General features: G+C 39.4%; 1 protein-coding gene across 4 annotated transcripts in view; it reads right to left on the bottom strand.

Annotated features, from left to right (window-relative positions):
- Window positions 1–196: 196 nt before the first annotated feature.
- The window catches only part of PCYT1A (phosphate cytidylyltransferase 1A, choline), a 44234-nt gene continuing 24117 nt past the window's right edge, over window positions 197–20313 (bottom strand). For all 4 annotated transcript variants that reach the window (XM_007171614.2, XM_057545644.1, XM_007171615.2 and 1 more), the window contains 7 exons: window positions 16266–16365; window positions 11051–11167; window positions 10161–10312; window positions 7810–7888; window positions 7228–7370; window positions 5581–5769; window positions 197–4685 (listed from right to left, as the gene is read on the bottom strand). In XM_007171614.2, the coding sequence (XP_007171676.1) occupies window positions 4479–4685; window positions 5581–5769; window positions 7228–7370; window positions 7810–7888; window positions 10161–10312; window positions 11051–11167; window positions 16266–16365 (987 nt within the window). In that variant the 3' untranslated portion in view covers window positions 197–4478. The remainder of the gene's footprint in view (window positions 4686–5580; window positions 5770–7227; window positions 7371–7809; window positions 7889–10160; window positions 10313–11050; window positions 11168–16265; window positions 16366–20313) is intronic.

Below are 20313 nucleotides of genomic sequence, written 5' to 3'. Positions count from 1 at the left end.
TCCAATAATACGGTCATGGAGTTATTCTGGGGAGACAAATTAAAATGCAAAAGCAAAGGAAATGATCATACAGGTAAAACCCCCAAATTAGGATGCAAAAGCAAAGGAACTGATAGTACAGGTAAAAGCCCCAAATACATAAAACATATCATACACATGTATACAAGGTCAAAAACACAGAAAATGGAACATTACATAAAATCACTTTTCCTTTATTTGGCTAATGACAAAAGCCAAAATAACTGAACAATTTAATAACACTCAGACAGGAAAACAATATACTGAACACCAATTGAGGAAAACGTCCTTGTGGACACCAGCACTGGTGATGGGGCCAACATTCATGCCAAGGCCAGAATTTCTTTCCAAGACTCTTTCTGTTCAGGATCCTCAATATAAAACAACTCAACCAATCAAGTCTCTGTGTTCAAAATAGTCAGTGCCTCCCTAAGAAGGGTGGGAAAGCCCACTTGGAAGCTAAAAAAACCACAACTGGAGTCATCCTAATGTTAAACCAAGTACTTTTGTTCTCTACCCCAATCTGAATACTAACATTAAACTTTGGCAGAGTATCTTTCTCCTTTGTTTTAAAGAAAATTAACATTTAATAGTATAATCCCAAGAACATGTTCTACTTACTTGGAAAAATAATAGCTAGGGACCACTCTTTATCCCATGACAATCTATTCTGTGAGAGAAAACAAGAACAATCATTGCATGACCCTGAAAAATATAACTTTAAAAATACTTATATTGGTAAGGTTAAAAAAAAAAAATACCATTAGTTAAAAACATTGTTAAGGGAGCTCTTTTCCTACCTGTACTGATTGAACTTCTGGTGATAGTTTGTGCTGACAGAAAATGTAAAAGCTATGGCTTTTAGGGAATTAAACAAAAGCAGCGAAATATACTTGATTTGGAAAGGTTTTAGATATAGGGTCTGGAACAGGATTAAAAAGGCAATGAGCTCCAGAAAAACAAAAGCTACCCATACATCAAGAAACAGAATAAAAATCACTGTGAAGAACCATTGTGGAGGGAATATTCAAAGACTGCCTGGACAGTTGTGTGGTCAAAAGTAAGAAAAATGTAACTCAGGTGCTGCCTAGGAAGTTATCAGTGATCAGAAAAGGTCAAAAGCTCTCTTGACCTCCCTCAAATTTTTTCTCTCATTCAAGATTTTCAACCTCCTGGCATCCCCAACCTTCTTACCCAAGCCTCAGCAAGATAATGGTCTTTGGCTCTAGCTATCAGAAGCAGCTGCAGCAGTACAAATGATCCATTTTTATTCCTCTAAAATTTCAACCTCTATCCTTCAGTGCTACTGAGTCTAGTGTATGAAAAAAGCAAACTTTCTGCCCAGCTCATCTCAAGGTAACTGCTGAAATGGCACCTCCTCAGCACCGGCTACAGGGCTTCTGTCTCCATTCTCCTTCTATCTTACAGCGAGAGGCTCTGAGGCCAACCAACTTTTTCTTTTTGGCTGCGTTGGGTCTTTGCTGCTGCGCGTAGGCTTTCAATAGTTGCGGCGAGCGGGGGCTACTCTTCGTTGTGGTGCGCGGGCTTCTCATTGAGGTGGCTTCTCTTGTTGCAGAGCACGGGCTCTAGGCGTGCGGGCTTCAGTAGTTGCGGCACGTGGGCTCAGTAGTTGCAGCATGCGGGCCCTAGAGCACGCGGGTTTCAGTAGTTGTGGCGCGTGGGCTCAGTAGTTGTGGCTCGCAGGCTCTAGAGCACAGGCTCAGTAGTTGTGGTGCATGGGCTTAGTTGCTCTGCAGCATGTGTGATCTTCCTGGACCAGGGATCGAACCTGTGTCCCCTGCATTGGCAGGCGGATTCTTAACCACTGGAGGCCAACCAACTTTTAAGGCTCTCCCATTTCTGCCACATTTGGTCTATTCAGGCTGACAGCTTTGTGTGTGGGATTCAGGGAAACAGCTAATTAATATTAAAATTAATGTTAGAAGTTAATATTAACAATAATATTTAAAGATTTACAGATCACATGCATGGTTGTGGAATGTGAACCTCTAACCTCATTTAATTAGGCACAAATCATCAAACAATGCATCATCCCAATAGCTTCTTCCACCCACCCACCCTTGTCCAGCATGTAGGATCACATTTATCCCAAAGTATCTAGCATGCCACACCATAATATTTTTTGCATTCAGTCAAAATTATTTGAAGATATACTCGTGTTAGGAGACTGAGGCCACAGAGGTTCACCAAAAGGGGTGAGAGTTTTCCAAGAACACGTGCACATGCTGGTGCTAGCAGTCTCATGGAGCTTGTCAGCCTAGAGGTCATATTCCAAGGGCAGGATATGCCAAAAGCAGCCCATTTACAGAGCGGAGGAGGAGGACCAAAAATTTGGGACCCAGACAATACACGTGAGAAGAGTGACTGCAGGGAGGAAAATCACACTCTGCGCACCTCCTTTTCCAAATACACTTGGATAACATGTGTACTTTGAGAGAACATGTAAGTGGGCTTCAGTGGTGATTTCACGCTTTTCTATTGACAGAAATGGGCAGAATTCCCAAAGAGGCAAGACTGGAGCAGCAAGTTAAAATATGTGATCATATCAAGCTGAGTAATGTAGGAAAACATTAACTTCAACTGTTCCAAAAAAAGGATTCCAAGCCAAAGCTTGTGTAAACCAGATTTGATAGTAAAAATAGCACTTCATGAGAAGAGTTAGAAATGTAATTTTCATAGGCCATCAGGACAAGAGGTTTCCCCCTCTTTGTCCCTCTACTCTGCTGTGCTCTGCCTCTCTGGATGATCTGAGGACCTAGATAGTCCTGCTGTGCAGGCAGGCAGTGATTCTAGCCACCGACCCTCAGGCAGAAGAGCAAGGTTTAACAGAAGGTGTTTAGGGAGGGGACTATGAGATGCTCACAGCCCTAGCAGAGGGGCAAGGAAAGATATGATGTGGTTTTCTTAGCTGAAAACACTAAAACTCCACCCCCACAAGGGGTATTTATGAGTGATGGGATGATGCCTGGACATAAGCAATTTTTCGCCCTGAACCCAGCTACAGGATTATGATAGATGACGATCTGCTAGGTCATGTACTGTAGGATGCTAGAGGTTTAAAAGGAGCTTATGCTCAACAGCAAGTGTTAAGCTTCAGCATTCTCTGACGTGAAATTTAAGTAGTGAATCCCCTGGGCAACATACCAGGGGAGGTGGAACCAGGCAGAGTGAGAGGGAGGGAACCTACCACACTCTTGTAAAGTGAGCCCTTGCTCGGTGAATTGCTGGAAGGGCAGCAGACGGGAGTCCCTGCCAGCTGCCAACTCTCAGGGGAAAATAAACACCTCATGGAGCACTGGTTCCAGTCAAGGACACTCTTAAGAGGGGAAGAGGTCAAGAAGAGGCTTTAAAAAGGGGTGTGTTTCCTTATGCTTTTGCGCCTATGTTCTGTGCAAATCTCTCTGAATATTCGATATGGCTATGAGCAACATGGATTAACAGATCATGTTCAAACTGCAGACATTTACAAAGTATCCTTTGTAAAAAGCTAGGTAATAAGTATTAAAATAGGAGTCACAGGGCCAGGGACTTACTCTCAGGAAGAAAATTAATCAAAACTGACTTTGCATAAGATTGAGTATTGTCCCACTCCCCTCCTCAATCAGACTAAACCTGGAAGTGTTCCTCCCTTTAAAGGTAGATTACAGGAAAGAGATTGACAAGAGCTCCCAAATAACTGGGCAACAGAGTTTTCTGAGAAGATGAACACAGCAGAAAAACCGCAGCAGATGCCATGTGGTCTGGTTCCATCCCCATCCGTGTCTTCATGGACCCCATTGGGTCCAACAAGAAACTCCTCAGGGAGCAAGAAAAGTTAGACTCAGATCTCCTTCTTCCCATAGCCACATTGACACATGTGCCAGCAGTACACTTAGGGGATTTGTGACTGTTACTCAGCTTTTAGCTTTTTTTAAAGGAAACCAAAATTATGATATTTCCCTTCCAAATCACCCATCAGCATGGCTCACTGCCTGAAAGACTTGGCAAAACAGTTTGCCTCAGAACAGAAGGCAAATACTATAGTGTATCAGGAAGAAAAGGCCTCTGGGTATTACACCGCTTCCTTCTGCCCACTCCTTGGGGGCAAAAAGTTAGTTCTATTTACTACATTTGAAAGACTAATTTTTTAAAAATTAATAAAAATGACAATTTCCCTGTCAAGATCACATGAACATAAACAGTAAAGCAAAGTCCATGGGGAAGGTATATGGATGCCGAACAGGCTTCTAAGATGTAGTTAGCCTCTTTCTTGGTGGGGGTGGGTGACGTCTCTCAGAGGATAGGCTGTCTGGTCCCCCCATCCTAAGTACTCTTGCCCCAATTGTCTTTCCTTTGTAGCTGTCCTTAGGTTTAGTGTTGGGATCACAATTCAGAATTCAACAGAGAGCTTCTGAAGGTGATGGGACAGAGGGAGGGGAGAGGAAAGGAGAGATGAAAACTTAGTCTTCTTCATCCTCACTGATATCATAGGCTGCAGACTTGTGTCTGGAGAGGTTTGCTGGGGAGGAAGGCGGGGAAGTCTTGCCAGAGAAGGGCCACCGGAAAGAGGGAGAGGGGGAGCGTTCACGAGTGGGACTGCTGCTGGGACTCTGCCTTGGACTGATGGCCTGCAGCATCCGGCCTTTCCCCTCTTTCAGCATATGTTTCTGGGGAGACCAAAAGAAAGAGTTAGAAGAAACCTATGGATCCTACTAAAGCACCACTGGAGGATATGAGACTTCAAATTATCATGAGTGCCCTCTGTAATGTCAAAAGTGATCAAGTAAGCCGGAGGAGGAACATAGCTATAATCCTAAGCAATTTCCTCTCCAAAGTGGTCTATGCTATACTATGTATCTAAGGGTTCCCACCTGCTATCCACTGTCACCCAGTCCTTGACCTCTACGTCAAAGGAATTCTTAAAAGGCTACTTGGGTCTGTAGTCTAGGCTGTAGGCAAAAACAAAGGAATTAACTCAGACAAAAGGGTACCTATCCTAGTTTTGGAGTTCTCTGAAGAGAAAATTCCATACGCTCCCAGAATAATCTATTCTGGCATCCAAACAGCCTCACAGTCAGATCGTTCCTGATATCCTAGGGCTCATTTGCTCATAGCTACACAGGCACCTTTTATTTGGCTCGAAAAGACCTTGCTACTCCTCAAGGACAGAACTCCCACCGGACCCAACGGTCCTGCAGCAGCTGTGTGTAGTGCAGGCAGCTTTCTTTTTACTGCTCTTTGCTCTTTCCTTCCCTTCCACCTAAAACTATAATGTAGAAGCAAGCTGGGCAAGGCTACTCACTTATCTTGTCACCATATTTGGAGGTTGATAGAGAGCTGGCAAAATTATTTAGGAGAATGTATAACATTTTTCTGTACAGATTTTTTAAAACTTTCTGGAGATAGTGGAAATATAGGTCTGCCCAACAAGGGGAACAGGTTAGATAACTTCTTAATGTCAATGTCCCTTTGTGCTCAAGGATTCTATAATTTCTTTCACAGCATGAGAATTCCCTAGATTTTCCTGAATTTCCCTAAATTGTCCAGCAAGAAAGAACATACCAGCGCTCCTTCTGGACCAAACATTTCCAGGAAACTTCCAATGAATTCTCGGGATTTCTCCTCCCATTTCTGAATGAGGTCAATGCTTTTTTCTTCTACCTTCTGAACGAATTCTTTTGACTTTTCCTCCACATCTTTCACTTTCTTCTTTACTTTGTCAACTCGCTCCTGCAAGTGGTATTTCTTCTCCTGGATAAAGAAATAACTGCTCTGAGAAATAATACTCATTCTGACCTTCCATACTAAGGGGAAGGAAAAGACTTGATTTGGCACTCTACTGACACTCCTTTCAGTCTTGAGAACTTCACTTTAATCTATCCCATACTTCTCTAGCATAATAACAGATAAGATATGCTCTGCATGGTCATCTTATACAAGAGTGTAATAATTCTAAGATTGTAGAGCCCAGGACTAAACTAAATGTGTAGTGTAAGACCAGTAACAGACAGGCACATACCAAACGAAGTCAGATTTTTGTAAGATGAAACATAAACTTGGAAGATAAACATGCCCAACAAAACCCAAACCCCATTCTAGATGGAGATGTATAGGGAGAGAGCAACAAGATCACTGCACAATATTGCCAACAATAAGCCAACTGTAACAGGTTGAAAAAGGAAATAGTGGACCTTTTACTTAAGTAATTCATCTATTGTACTGAATTTCTTTTCCTCCATCAGTGGCCTATTCTATGATTATAGAGGAGTTTTTTTTATTTTTTAATATTTGGAGGTCTGTTTGCTCATTTGCAAAATAAGGATGATACTCTTTGGTCCTACAGGCTTCCCTAAAGATAAGGGAAAATGGTATGAACCCTCCCAAAGGGAGGGGAGGGGAGGAGTCTTTAGCCAAATGAAAACTATTCTCATTTCCAGATCATAAAGGGGAAGGGGAAGGTGAATATGTTTAGGATTTTTAAACATCTAAAGATAGATTCTGCAGTATAACAACAGCTAGATTGTTAACAATAGCTAGGGTTTACCTGAATAGATAAATCATATTTAAATGAAACCATTTCACCTATTCATAATTCACAGAGCTGGGAGCAAGTGAGGGAGCATGGTAAACTACTTATGTAGAAGATACAGTTAGCAGCTTTCTTCTTTTTAAATCAACTTTATTGAGGTATAATTTATATACAAAATGTATAGCAGTTTGTTTCCAAAGGGCAGTATTAAGCTAAGATAAACTTGCTTTCATAAATCAAATTTTAAAAGTTAGGTTCATGTGCCTTGAGAAATTGCATGCAAAATGTTGTGTGTTACTATGCACACAGGGAGAGGATCCACAGCTTTCATCAGATTGCAAAGACCATCCAGTCAAAAAGAACAAAGGTTAAGAACCACTGTTTTAAATATATTTGATATAAGTACTGTACTTTGTAAGTTCCACGTTCTTATTTATTTAATTGGCTGTATGTCCTTATATCGACGTGTTGATACTAGCTCATAAAGGCAGAAAATACCTCTAGATACATCCATATGCTCTTTGTAAAGAGCTTGGCATAGCGTTATGTGCAAAGAGGTATCCACTGAGCTTTTGGAGGTGATAATAACAGCAGACTGAAAAGCAAGTTTAACTTAGATGAAGTGAGAGACAACATGCCCTATAGGGCCAGGGAACTCTAGGATGAGGTTTGGAACTCACATTGATAAAGCTGACGTTGAGTTCCTTTGCCGTGTAGCCCCTCTGTAGGTTCCGTCTGGCATACACATCATAGTCGCGGACAATTCGGGTGATGATGTCTGATGTGGAGATACCTTCTGTCCTCTGTGTTGGAGCAAACATGCCTAACCCAAGAACACATACAAACACTGTGGCATTCTGATTAGCTCAGGCAGTAGGACTAGATGGAAACCGGAGCCACATTCCTCTTCTTTCCTCATAAAGCAGAGTCTGCTATTGCTAAGTAAAGTCTGGAGATACTGACATACAGAAGGAACACTGAATCAAAGGTTAGGAGTAAGGAAAGGCCCTAATATTAAGAAAAATATGGGGCTGGAGGAGGGTTTCCTGAAATTAAGAGAGATATCAAAAGTAGATGTTTAGACTGAGAATTGATGGATATGATGCTATGCTCACCTTAACCTCTTAACCAAAGTGTGACCTGAAACTGGATGTTAAAAGTTCTCATTGTATAAATTTTCCGCTGTAAAGTAGTGATGTGGCTGAATCTCTGTCACTGCCCCTAAGACTCCATAAAATGAGGATGCACATCAACTTACTCACCTGCTTCCTTGATGTGCTTATAAACATCATCACTCCCAGCAGAAGAGTAAGGGATGTCATCATGGGCTACAAAATCAATCTGAAAGTAAGGAAACATCATTTAAAACCCAGCATAACTACCATTCAGAAAGAACCAGTAAACACTCTCAGGCCCAGAAAAAGGACCACAAGGAGAGGGGAGGCCTCAAATGAACTTTTCTCTTTATCTCTCTTCGCTTTGCTCATAAATTCCACAATTCATTCACAAGCCACCCAACCTAATTATTCGTGGATCATAAACATGAAGCTAGCCAGTTTCTTTTTTAGCTATTCCTCCTGGTCTACTGGAAGTGCTACCCTCACACTGTATACCAGTCACCATGCTGTGGTAAATAGGCCTAGAGGATTTTCTGGTATGCTAGTTAGTGGGTGGAATCAAGGAAAGAAGAAAGGAAATCTCCCCACCCTCCTGGGTCTACAAGGATGGGTCAAATAGGGTTTCTAAAAATATGAGAAAGAGGTCACTTCTTTGTTAACTGGTTTCTCTCTCAGTCCATGAGATGAGTGGGAATATAAAAATATCAACCAAGAGCACTTTTACTAGAATAGATACATCTGTACTCCTGAGAAATGCAAAGCCCAAGGCCATAAAAGACCTTTAAGTCTCAGATCTATTATTTTACTACTGTCAATACCTCTCACACTGGGATCAATAATCTTTCTAAACCTCTCTCATTTACTCCTTCCTGAATAGGCCATATGCCCTTTGCTAATATAATTGCTAATACCACCACACCCAGCTCCCAGAAGCCACTGTAATGTGAAGTACGCTCATCAGGACTATGTCAGGGACTCTCAGCTAACATCTCAATTACCCATGAACAACTTGTCAGGGATCCATAGGCAGCAAATTGAAAATAAGAATGGTGAGCAAGCAAGACTCATGGTTGAGGACACACTGCTAACAAGGAGAAAAGGAAATATGGAAGTTCCTCTAACCTCTTCTGCCTGGGCTTGCCTGGCTATGTTGCTGAGAATAATCTTGCTCCTCACCTTTGGTACCATTGGCTGCTAAATGTTGAAGCAGTAAAGCTAGAGAACTATAAAAGTTCTGTCTTAAACCTAAATAGTTATAACAAATATCCCTTAGCTTCAGGCCTACCCAAATACTGCTTTTGAAGCACTTTGGCTACTTTTGTTCTTTCCTGCCTCATTGAACAATTCACCTTCAACATTCTACACACCACTGTAGAGAACTGACAATATGCTTGCTGGTTCCTCAAGCTCGAGGGCCTCCAACATGACCTGATAAATTCTTCTCAGCTATAAACCCCTCTTTTGTAGGAAACCTGTTGCTTTAATGTGGGAAAATAAAAAGGAGATAAGAGTTTTTTATAATACCAACTCACTGAGAAAAAGTGAGAAACCTCCCTGGTTTCTGATCCCACATAATTTCTAGCCTGAAATCAAAAGTCTTGAAACTAAATTTAAGTCAATACAAGAGAAGTCTATGTTTATGTATCTTATTTCCTGGAATGTGAACTCCTTGAGAGCATGTCTGGGGCTGTGTATACTCTAAAAAGACCGATATGCTGTGAGGATGGATACGCCTATAATGGGGTGGGGGGGGTGTGTGACAGACTCACATAACTGAAGAGTTCAATTTCTTTTTTTTTTATAAGTTTTTTTTTAAATCATTTATTTTTGGCTGCGTTGGGTCTTCGTTGCTGCGTGCAGGCTTTCTCTAGTTGTGGCGAGTGGGGACTAGTCTTCGTTGCGGTGCACGGGCTTCTCATTGTGGTGGCTTCTCTTGTTGCAGAGCACGGGCTCTCGGCACGTGGGCTTCAGTAGTTATGGTGCGCAGGCTCAGTAGTTGTGGCTCACAGGCTCTAGAGCACAGGCTCAGTAGTTGTGGCACACAGGTCCAGCTGCTCCGCAGCATGTGGAACCTTCCCGGACCAGGGCCCGAACCCATGTCCCTGCATTGGCAGGCGGATTCCCAACCACTGCGCCACCAGGGAAGCCCTGAAGAGTTCAATTTCTAGCCCTGCTAGAGTGTGACCTGGTTATTTGGCCTCTCTGGCCCTGTTCTTATATGTAAAGTGGAAATAACTAATAACTACCCAATAGGATTTTTGTGGGGAACAAATGAAATATAATGGATGCAAAAGTGCTTGTAAACCATCAAACCCAAGAAAAATGTCAGGGATGACTATTATTAGAAGCAATAACACTGTTACCTCTTCTATGTGAAATTTACATAGAAGATAGAAGTAAAATAAGGCTAGTGGAAAACTAGCCACAGTACCAGAAGTCTTGAAAGTTGAGGAAATTCCAGAACAGGGAATGGAAACCTGTGCTCAGTTTCTTACCCGGTGTTCTGCCAGGAACTCTGGTGTCAGGGTCCAGGGGGCATTCCTCACCACCTCATCCACATAGCGGCAGTGCTGCACTGCATCATAGCGCTCAGTTTCATTCATCACGGTGAAGCCTTTGAAGTTGTGTGTTAGCTCATCACTGCAAACTGAGTTCACCACAACATAAGGTTGTAAGTCAAAGTCCCCTCTGCTTAACCACTCCTCAATCATCAACCTCTCATTTCCCAACCTCTCATAACCAATCTCCCCAGCCTGGATAAGAGTCTTCTGGATGTAGCTCAGTCTGGATAACAATGCTTTTCCTAATCCAAGATACACCTTCAGGAGCAACATTCACTAAATATGTTCACACTTTGGAGAGGAGAGGATACAACGGAGGACTAAGATCTTTGGCTTTGAAATGAAACTACTGTGCATCTCTGTATCAATTAACAGTTTTAAAAAATGTTTTCCTATTATACTTTTATTAGACTGGACTGGACCACATAACATTAGCTTAGCAGACTTTTGTACTTCAGTTGACTCAGAATGATAAACTGAAATCTAAAGCAAATGCTCTTCTTAAGTAGCATTTATTCTTAATGCTATTCTGACCACCCCCGCCCCCACCGGGGGTCAGACTGCAGAAACCCAGCCAAAACCAGCGAGATAAACCCTGGACGTCTCAAGTCAATGAGCTTAGAGCTTCTCTCTCCAGGTTTATACAGTTCAGGTTTTATATACTTCATGTTCTTCATATATTTCACATTTTAAAGAGGCTGCACTATGTCTCTCATTTGAAAACCAACATAAGAGGCAATGTACTCGGGTTATAAAGATAGGAGAAAAGAGGCTACCATAATTTTTTTCTGGACAGCACCTAAAGTCATCAGATGTTTTCTTACCTCCCACAATGAGATATGTATTAGGGAAAAGGTTCTTTGCTTGCATCAGAGCCCGGGCATGACCAGAATGAAATAAGTCAAATATTCCATCTGCATAAACTCTCACAGGCCGTTCACCTAAATCCAAAGGAAAGAATTTATCACAGAAATACATTGATTGAATACCTCATATTTAACAAATGGAAATGGCACTGTGTGACTGTTCCACCCCTGCATAGCCCCCTTTTAAGGTGTTCTCTGGATAGTCACCTTAATTTGGGGTACTTTGGGGTTGTGAGGAATAACATCACAGGCTTCCTTGACTACAAAGACACTCTTCGCATCATATCCACTAACTCTCTTTGTTAGCCTGGTTGTACCAAACTGGTCAGGTAATTGGATTTCATGATTGCTTTTTCTTAAAGTTATTTTAGAAGTGAAGGGAAGAGTTATACAAGAGCTATATCTGAAACTTCAAAATCTTCACCTTCGGCTTATGTTTAAACTTCAGTTATGTTTAAACAGAGTATAATTAAACTATGCTCTGGCTACCTGCTCTCTCTTTTTCAAGCTGCCTTGATTACTAACAACTAATGCTTTGCTTTGAAAATAAAATACTTTGCTTTGAAAGTAAAGAGTGATGCAGAGGGGTGAGATTGCTTCACAGTCCCAGATTCACCCTTAATAACTGCTCTGTGATAACAGATGGAGTTCCTTCAAGCATTTCTCCTTGATAGTGAGCATGTTACACTTTCTCAGTAGAGGGTGATATACCAGGTATTTGAAAATCAAATATAAATATTTTAGGACTTTATATTAGAGCCTTTCCTCTTCCCTTGTCCATTAGTGAGAATAACAGAGAACTGACTGTCAATTTATTTTTAGTGGCAGTGGACTATGAAAGAAAAGGAGGAAATGATCTCTTGGGGTACAAGCCTAATTCCAAAGCCAAATAAACACACTGAGAATGACATTGATATAATGGTTCATCATGCTTCAAATGATAAACCTAATGAGTCCTAGTAACATATTTCCACTACTTGAATAAAGGAAGAGCTGTTTCACTGTAGCAGCAGAAAATAACAGTAGGAGCATCTACATCATTCTCCGAAAGAAGGGCCAGAGCCTCATCAAATACACCATACTGAAGGTAAGGATAAGATACATCTCCTTCCTGCCTTGAGGACAGTGAATCAAGGGGGAGGAAACTGGTTCTCAGGAGGGTAATGGACTTTTCTTTATAGATAGCTTTATCCATAAAAAAGTAGTTTTTAAACTGAGAAATCATACACTGCTGGTAGAAGTATAAATTGGTACAACTCTTAAGGAAGGCAATTAGGCAATATCTATGAAAAGACAAATGACAAATGTTTATACCCTTTGGCCCGGTTATCCCAATTCTAGGAATTTACCTCACAGATATGTTTGTAAATATGCATGCAGATTGCATTATTGATTGCAGCACTGTTGGTAATAGCAAAAGTTTGGAAACAACCTAAATTTCAGTGGAAGACTGACTATGACATGATCCACCCACTAAAAGTGTGGGAAGATTTATATATTATTTGCTTAGATATCCACAAGAAATTGGTAATACTGGGCTTCCCTGGTGGCGCAGTGGTTAGGAATCTGCCTGCCAATGCAGGGGACATGGGTTCGAGCCCTGGTCAGGGAGGATCCCACATACCGTGGAGCAACTAGGTCTGTGCACCACAACTACTGAGCCTGCGCTCTAGAGCCCGTGAGCCACAACTACTGAAGCCCGCGCATCTAGAGCCCGTGATCCACAACAAGAGAAGCCACCGCAATGAGAAGCCTGTGCACCGCAATGAAGAGTAGCCCTCGCTCGCCGCAACTAGAGAAAGCCCGCACACAGCAACAAAGACCCACTGCAGGCAAAAATAAATAAATTAAATAAATAAATAAATAAATAAGAAATTGGTAATACTGGTTACCTGTAAAAGGGATACTAGGTGGCTGTAAGACAGTAATGAGAGGAAGTCATTTCACTCTGTGTCTTTTTGGTACTTTATGAATGTTAGGCCATGGGAATGTACTAATTTTATAACACAGGAAATAAAAAGTTTTAAATAAAATAAATACACCAATACAATGAAAAACTGAGAAATTATATGACGGATTTAAAGAGTCAGAAAAATTATAGCTCAAGCTTGCCAACCAGCCTCATTCCTTTGTAATCTTAATCTCTTTAAGCCTCAGTTTCCTCATCTATAAAATAAAGCAAAACAAAACAAAACCTGAGTAATATAATCTCTCTTCTACATCCTAGAAATCATGACCACGAAGTAACTAATATACTTCTATCTTTCCTAAACAAGTCCAGAGTGGCTATGATCTCACTTTATTTGATCCTAAAAGACAAACGATAGAATATAAAATTTGAGAATACTGTATTGTTGTTTCTACACCAAGGGCAAAATGAGATGAGGGAGATTTAGCTCAGTAAACACATTTCCTGGATAGTAGCAATAGCACAGACACTGTTGATTATGTGGCTATTTGCCAGCAGTTAAACATCCCACATTAGGCCAAGACACCTCTGAACCTTTCTTGGACCAATTCCTGATGTGCCTCTTGCCCTCTTAGCATTTCCCCAGCTTCCCAACCTCTCAATTCCCCATGACTTAACTGCAAGTCTTTGGCAAACCCAGGCTTGTATATTAACCAAATGACCAGAAGGGGCCACTGTTGAACTAAAAATCTGGGGAGAAAGCAAGCGTTTATCCATTCCTTTACCAAGTGGCTATTGGTCAGGATGACTATACCCTCTGATTTATATCTGTTGTTCCAGCACACTGTCAAGAGCACCTGCTTTCACTCTCAAAAATAGTCTTGATTTGGATTACAAATTATAGTCTTTTCACTACTGCTAGACTAACTAGATGTTCTCCTTTAAGCAGAAGAGACCTGGGTTTCAATTTATTATCTCTTTTGATATATTCTCTCAAATAGCTACCACTGAAACATTCATCTTTAACAGATTTCCACTGCCCTTCAGACTTTGCCTTTTTCTTCCTTTCTCCAGAAAGGAAGAAACCAGAGAACATACTGCTGGGTTTTTTTCCACCTTCTAAAAAAGATGATCTTCTCATCTCTCAAGCCGTATTCCTTTTATCTCCAAGTAGTGAGTTTACTCCAAGATTACACAAACTTCCCTCTTGTACTCCCTTAACCTCCCTAGGTGAAACCTGGAGGCAGGGGGAGGGATGCCCCTTGAACCAGTTATTGGTTTAAAATTCACTAACTATATGGCATGTGTAGATTCTTTATTTGTTTATTCCTTGTCTGGCACTGGCATGAAGACAGTCACTTACTTGGTTATTTAACATAAAACTGAACAGACAGAATAAGATAAAGGAAAAACCAGAGGTCAAGTTAGACTGGCAAATTTTACAGGCCAATTTGTGACTATTTGTTCCACCCAAAATTCAATCAGCTTGCTGATAGCCTTCTATTATTTATAACTAATGTCTATATAAAGAATAGCACCACTCCAGGATGAAAAGAACACAAAGATGGAAAAACTTAGGTTTTTAGCTTCAATTCTATCACTAATTATTTGTTTTACTGTTTCACTTCTTAGTTTCTATGGACCTATATTCATGTATATAATGAAGAGTGTAGAAAGTATATAATCTCATAAATGACTTACTTATAAAATTCTACTATTCTAAAATTTTTAGAAATTAATTTATTAGTGTTTGTTAATTATAAGTTGCAAAACTTGGAAACAGTATACATATACATACATACATTTTTCCTACCACAAATGGTATGTGGCTAGATTAGCAACAAGGTGGCTAATATAACTAATGTGATCAGATCTGAGTGAGGTACTGCATTCTGAATGTGTGTCATTAGAGAGTATATGAAAAGTTCTTGCCCTCAACAGGCTCTACTATCACATCTGAATGTGATCCTTGAACTGCCTAGTGGCATTTTGAAGTCTGACCTGCCACCACTACACTGTTACATATAGCCTGTCTTTCCTTGTTGTCATTTCACTCTGCCCCATTAGCCTGCCTATTACTGAAGTAAGAGGAGCCAAACCCAAAAAATCACATCATAAATCAGAAGGGTTGTGATCAACATGAGCTATATCTAAACACTTTTGCAAAAGGAAAGCATTCTCTGAAATTTTGAGGACCCCAAAACCATACTCCACACAGCCAAGATATAGCTAAGGGGTATTGGGACCCCTAGCCTAACATTGTCCAGCATTCATTTCTATTCATATTTCAGTACTCCTAAGTTACAACAGAGAGTAAACATACTAACACAATTAAGAAGTAACTACAAATATCTTCTATATACTGAAAATGTATAGATTTGTGGCTATAACTACCTCTTATTCCCTAGTGCTTGCCTGGGTTGAGTCCAGCCCTACATTTACAGAGTAAACACTTACCACAGTAATCAAAAGAAATGAAAAAGGATTGGGAAAAAAAGGAGAAATGGAGAATTTACAGAGAAGTAAGAACAGATGCCTATAGGACTTTGTATTCATAACAAATGCTCGTGGAAGTTTCTATTTATGATGATCCCTAAAACCAACTGCCCAAAACTATCTGGAATACATATTAATAATTTATGAGGCCAGAAATTGCTACTTAATAATGTAAACTAAGTATACAAATAAAGAGTATGGGCTTTGAAAATAATAAAGCAAGTCTTTTTTTAAAAAACCTGGAAAACTATAATATCAATAAAGATAAAATTAAGTGATAAGCATCTCCCAACTTAGGATATCTTTGTCCTCTGTCAGTCAGCAGCATCATAGCTAGTGTACTGACTGATAGAAAGGAAAACTTGGTGGGAAATTCTGATGGCTATTAAAAATGTGACAGTCTGACATATTATTTGGACCTTTATAAAAACAGACAAGATTATAAAGCAGCTCAGGCTAATATCTTATTGTCTCTGCTCCTCTGTATCTCACAGCTGTGATGATAACAGCCCCCCAAAAAAGTGTGTACCACTGTATCTCATAGCTGTGACAAAATACTGGGAAATTAGTATACAATATAAATGAAATTTTATGGAGTACAGTTATCCTCCCAAATAGAACAGCAAGTGAGATGGGGGGAACCCCTCTCTCAAGTAGCTTTTACAGGTAAACTGAGGGAAGAATATAGTGAGTGGGTGTACATTTGATAAGTACAATTGAATGCTAAAAACAATAGTAAAACAACAAAATAATTCGTCATTTACTTACAAGGAGTTCCTCTGCTGGCTTCTTCCATGGTTACCCTGACATAGGGCTTACTAAAGTCTACTTCAATTTCATCAGAAAAAGGCGCTGGCTGCCGTAAGCCCTTAAGAAGAGGAAAGTGAAGGAAAAGAAAAATTCAATGGTATAAACTAAAATACTCAAAAAATGGCAGCTTTAAAGAATAATCAGTTATTCAACATGCTGTGATTAAAATTTTTCCTAAAAGTTCATAACCTTAAAAAGAAAAAAGATAAAAGTATTCCAAAATGACAAGTGAAAGTTGCAACCTTTTACCAAATGGGCAAATCATGGCATGAAAGATAAATGTCTTGATGGTGATTTCAGGATAGGACTGAGGAAGGTGGCTGAGAACCTAAGCATAGTCCCAACTAACTGGGTCCAGAATGACAGCTCCTCTGCCAGACGGCAGAACAGCCAACCCTGATCTATGTGATGAATTTGCCAAGGTTCACAAGTGCCTTTTCATACCACTTCAACTATGGGACTGGGAAGGCATACAGCTGCCATGTGCTTTAAGTATGATCATCACTGTATAATGCTTTACACTGTAAATACGTTCTAATTCTCATTAACAGCCCTGTGAGGCGAGTAGTACAATAGTTAGCATCCTCAATTTAAAGATGAGGAAAATGAGGTTCAGAGAAGTTATATGAATTGCATGCAATTACTCAGAGGCAATGCTGAAATAAAAACGTAGGTATGCTCTTTCCTCCTTAGAGGAAAGCCTTACTTAAGAGCTTTTGTTAAATCGATTCCTAAGTATTTTATTCTATTTGATGCTTTTGTAACTGTTTTCTTAATTTTATTTTTGGATTGTCCTTGCCAGTATATAGAAATGCAATTGATTTGTATGTGTGTATGTGTATCAGTGTGAGTAATTTCAGTTGACTCATCTCCTGTGGCTTTGTTAAACTCAATGATCAGTTCTAGCAGTTTGTTTGGTAGATTCCTTAGGACTGTCTACATATGAGATCATGTTGCCTGTGAATAAAGACAGTTTAACTTATTCCTTTCCAATCTGGATGGATTTAACTTCCTTTTATTATCCCTTATTGCACTAGTTGAAACCTCTAGTACAATGCTGAATAGAGGTGGCAAGGATAAATATCCTTGCCTTGTTCCCAGTCTTAGGGGAGAAGCATGCAATCTTTCAACACTAAGTATTATCTTAGCTGTAGGTTTTTCTTAGATGCCCTTTATCAGGTTGAGAAATCTCTCTTCATTTCGTAGTTCATTGAGAGTTGGGTTTTTTTTGGCTGTGCCATGAGGCTTATGAGATCTTAGTTCCCCGACCAGGGATCGAACCCAGGCCACGGCAGTGAAAGCGTTGAGTCCTAACCACTGGACCGCCAGGGAATTCCCTGTTGAGAGTTTTTTAATGAACGAGCATTGGATTTTGTCACATGCTTTTTCTACATTATTGAAACAATCATATTTTGGTTTTGTCTTTTATTTTATTAATTATGGTGTATTCGATTAATTGATTTTAGAATGTTAAGCCAACCTTGCATTCCTGAGTGAAATTCTTCTTGGTCACATTGTATAAATCTTTTTATATGTTCTTGGATTCAATTTGTTAATATATTGTTAAGGACTTTTGCATCTAAGTTTGTGAGGGATTTTGAACTATAATGTTCTTTTCTTGTGCTGTTTTTGCCTGTCTTTGCTATCTGGCCTCATAAAATTGGTTAGGAAATGTTCTTTCCTCTATTCTCTGAAAGTGGATAGGATTGATATTATTTCTTCCTTAAATGTCTGATAGAATTCACCAGTGAAGTCATTTGTGTCTGACTTTGTCTTTGTAGGAAGATTTTTTTAAAGACAATTCAATACTTTACTTGGCATAGGTCTATTCAGATTTTCTGTTTTTTTCTTGGGTCAGTTTTGGTAATTTGTCTCTTTCTAGGAATATGTCTATTTCATCTAAATTGTCACATTTTTTGGCATGAAATTGTTCATAATATTCCCTTACAATTCTTTTAATTTCTGTTGGGCTATAGTGATGTTTACTTAGATTTTTAAATTACACATAGATCACATTGTGACTGGGCTAAATTCAGAAACTGGGAAGACATTGTTTTGTTTTGATTTCAGATAAGGATAGATTTTTAAAATAAGGCTTTAAAATTAAAACATATTTCTTTTAAAGAGCACTTATATAAGCTTAGTTTAAAATATGCTAAAGTTATAAGAAAAACATTTTTAGGAGATGTGTGTGTGTTATCCTTTTTTAGAACGTTTTTAAAAAAAGGTTAAGAATAGACCAAGGACACAAATGTGTGATTTTCTGAAGTTATTAGAAATTTACCTACAGATTAAATTAGAAAAAACAATTTATCCTCTGGAAGTTAGTACCCAAAGAGTTGCCAATTTGTGTTTCTAAAAGTATATGCTAGTCACAAAATAATAGACATTCTATGATTCTATCTATACGAAGGTCAAAAACAGGCAAAGCTAATCTATGGTTAATAGAAGTCAGAGAACAAAGAAAAAAAAATCTGGGGAAAGAGACTACTGACTAGCAGGAGCGTGAGGGAGTCTCCTAGGTGTGCCAGTGATTACATGGATGTACACATATATAAACATTTACTGAGCTGTACACTTAAGGTCTGTGCACTCTACTGTATGTAAGTTATACCTCAAGAAAGAAATGCCATTCAGCCATAAAAAGGAATGCAGTACTGATACCTGCTATAACATGGATGAACCTTGAAAAAATTATGCTAAGTGAAAGAAGGCAGCCACAAAAGGCGACTTATTGTATGACTCCATTTATATGCAATGTCCAAGAATAGGAAAATTTACAGACAGAAAGTAGATTAGGGGTTAAACTGGGATGGAAGGGTTGGGGAGAAATGGGGAGTGACTGCTGATGGGTACAGGGTCTCTCTCTGGAGTGATGAAAATGCTCTAAAATGTATCATGATGATGGTTGCACAAGTCTGTGAATATTCTGAAAACCACTGAATTGAACACTCTACATGTGTAGGTGAATTATAATGGTATATGAACTATATCTCAATGAAGTTGTTTATATATAAATATATTTATACATAATATAAAATATATGAAACAAATAGAAAAAGTTGTGCTTATTAACAATAGTACATGTAGATAAAAGACAGCCTTACTGTGTTCTCTGAAATTTATTATCAATGGTGTGCTGGAGTCAGTTTTTAAATATTCACATATTTTGAGGGCTGGTAGTTTGAAATCAGCCACAGAAATCAGTAAATGCTATATATCAGAGGTTTGTTCCCCCCAGTTTATCAGGACACCACTGGTTATTCTGCATACTTAGAAAGAGATCAGTTCAGAGGTTATTACAGGGAGGAAGAAATGGATTTGTTGATTTTTCCGTTAATATTGCAGTGGGAATAGAGAGAGTGACAGTTAAAAGATTCTGTGAAGGAAGAATAGGTAGGACATGGTAAAGAGAAAATATACTATCACTTGAGAGAGGAGTTTATAATAACTGAGCTTTTGAACTGAGGAAAATAAGACTGTGGTACCATCAGCAGGAATAGAGAAGTTTCTTAAAAAGGAGTAGAGATCAAAGAAAATGAGAACTGACAGTCTTTGAATCTGGAGATTCAAATGACTATTGGAGACCTCCTAGAATATATTAGTGAAAGTCAGAACACCAGTGCCTTTAAGAAAATTGGAAGACAAGGAAACAGATTAGTAATAATCTCTCATTAGAGATGTATAGCCATAAAGGGAATGAGAAAAACAGAAAGGTACCTAGAGGGGACAGAAGGATCAAGTAGCAGGTTTTCTTAAAAGTTGAGGATATCTGTACATGTCTAAGACAAAGGAAGAGGAGCCGAAGAGATTGAAAATATCAAGAGAAGGAAAAAAACAGATAATTAAGGAAGGAAGAGTCTAGAAGAATGACAGGGAATGGCCTCAAAGGAGAGCAGCGGGGAAGCTGTTGGCCCTATAAGTAATTAGGATCACATTTTTCTGAAAGCAGAAGAAAGGAAAGGTGATAAAAGGATAATATTGGATGTAAAGGAGGAAAGATGTA

This window comes from Balaenoptera acutorostrata, chromosome 4 (assembly GCF_949987535.1).
Source record: "Balaenoptera acutorostrata chromosome 4, mBalAcu1.1, whole genome shotgun sequence".
Classification (NCBI taxonomy): domain Eukaryota; kingdom Metazoa; phylum Chordata; class Mammalia; order Artiodactyla; family Balaenopteridae; genus Balaenoptera; species Balaenoptera acutorostrata.
The sequence above is the reverse complement of the archived record's forward strand: the minus strand, read 5'-3'. Positions and strand labels throughout refer to the sequence as shown.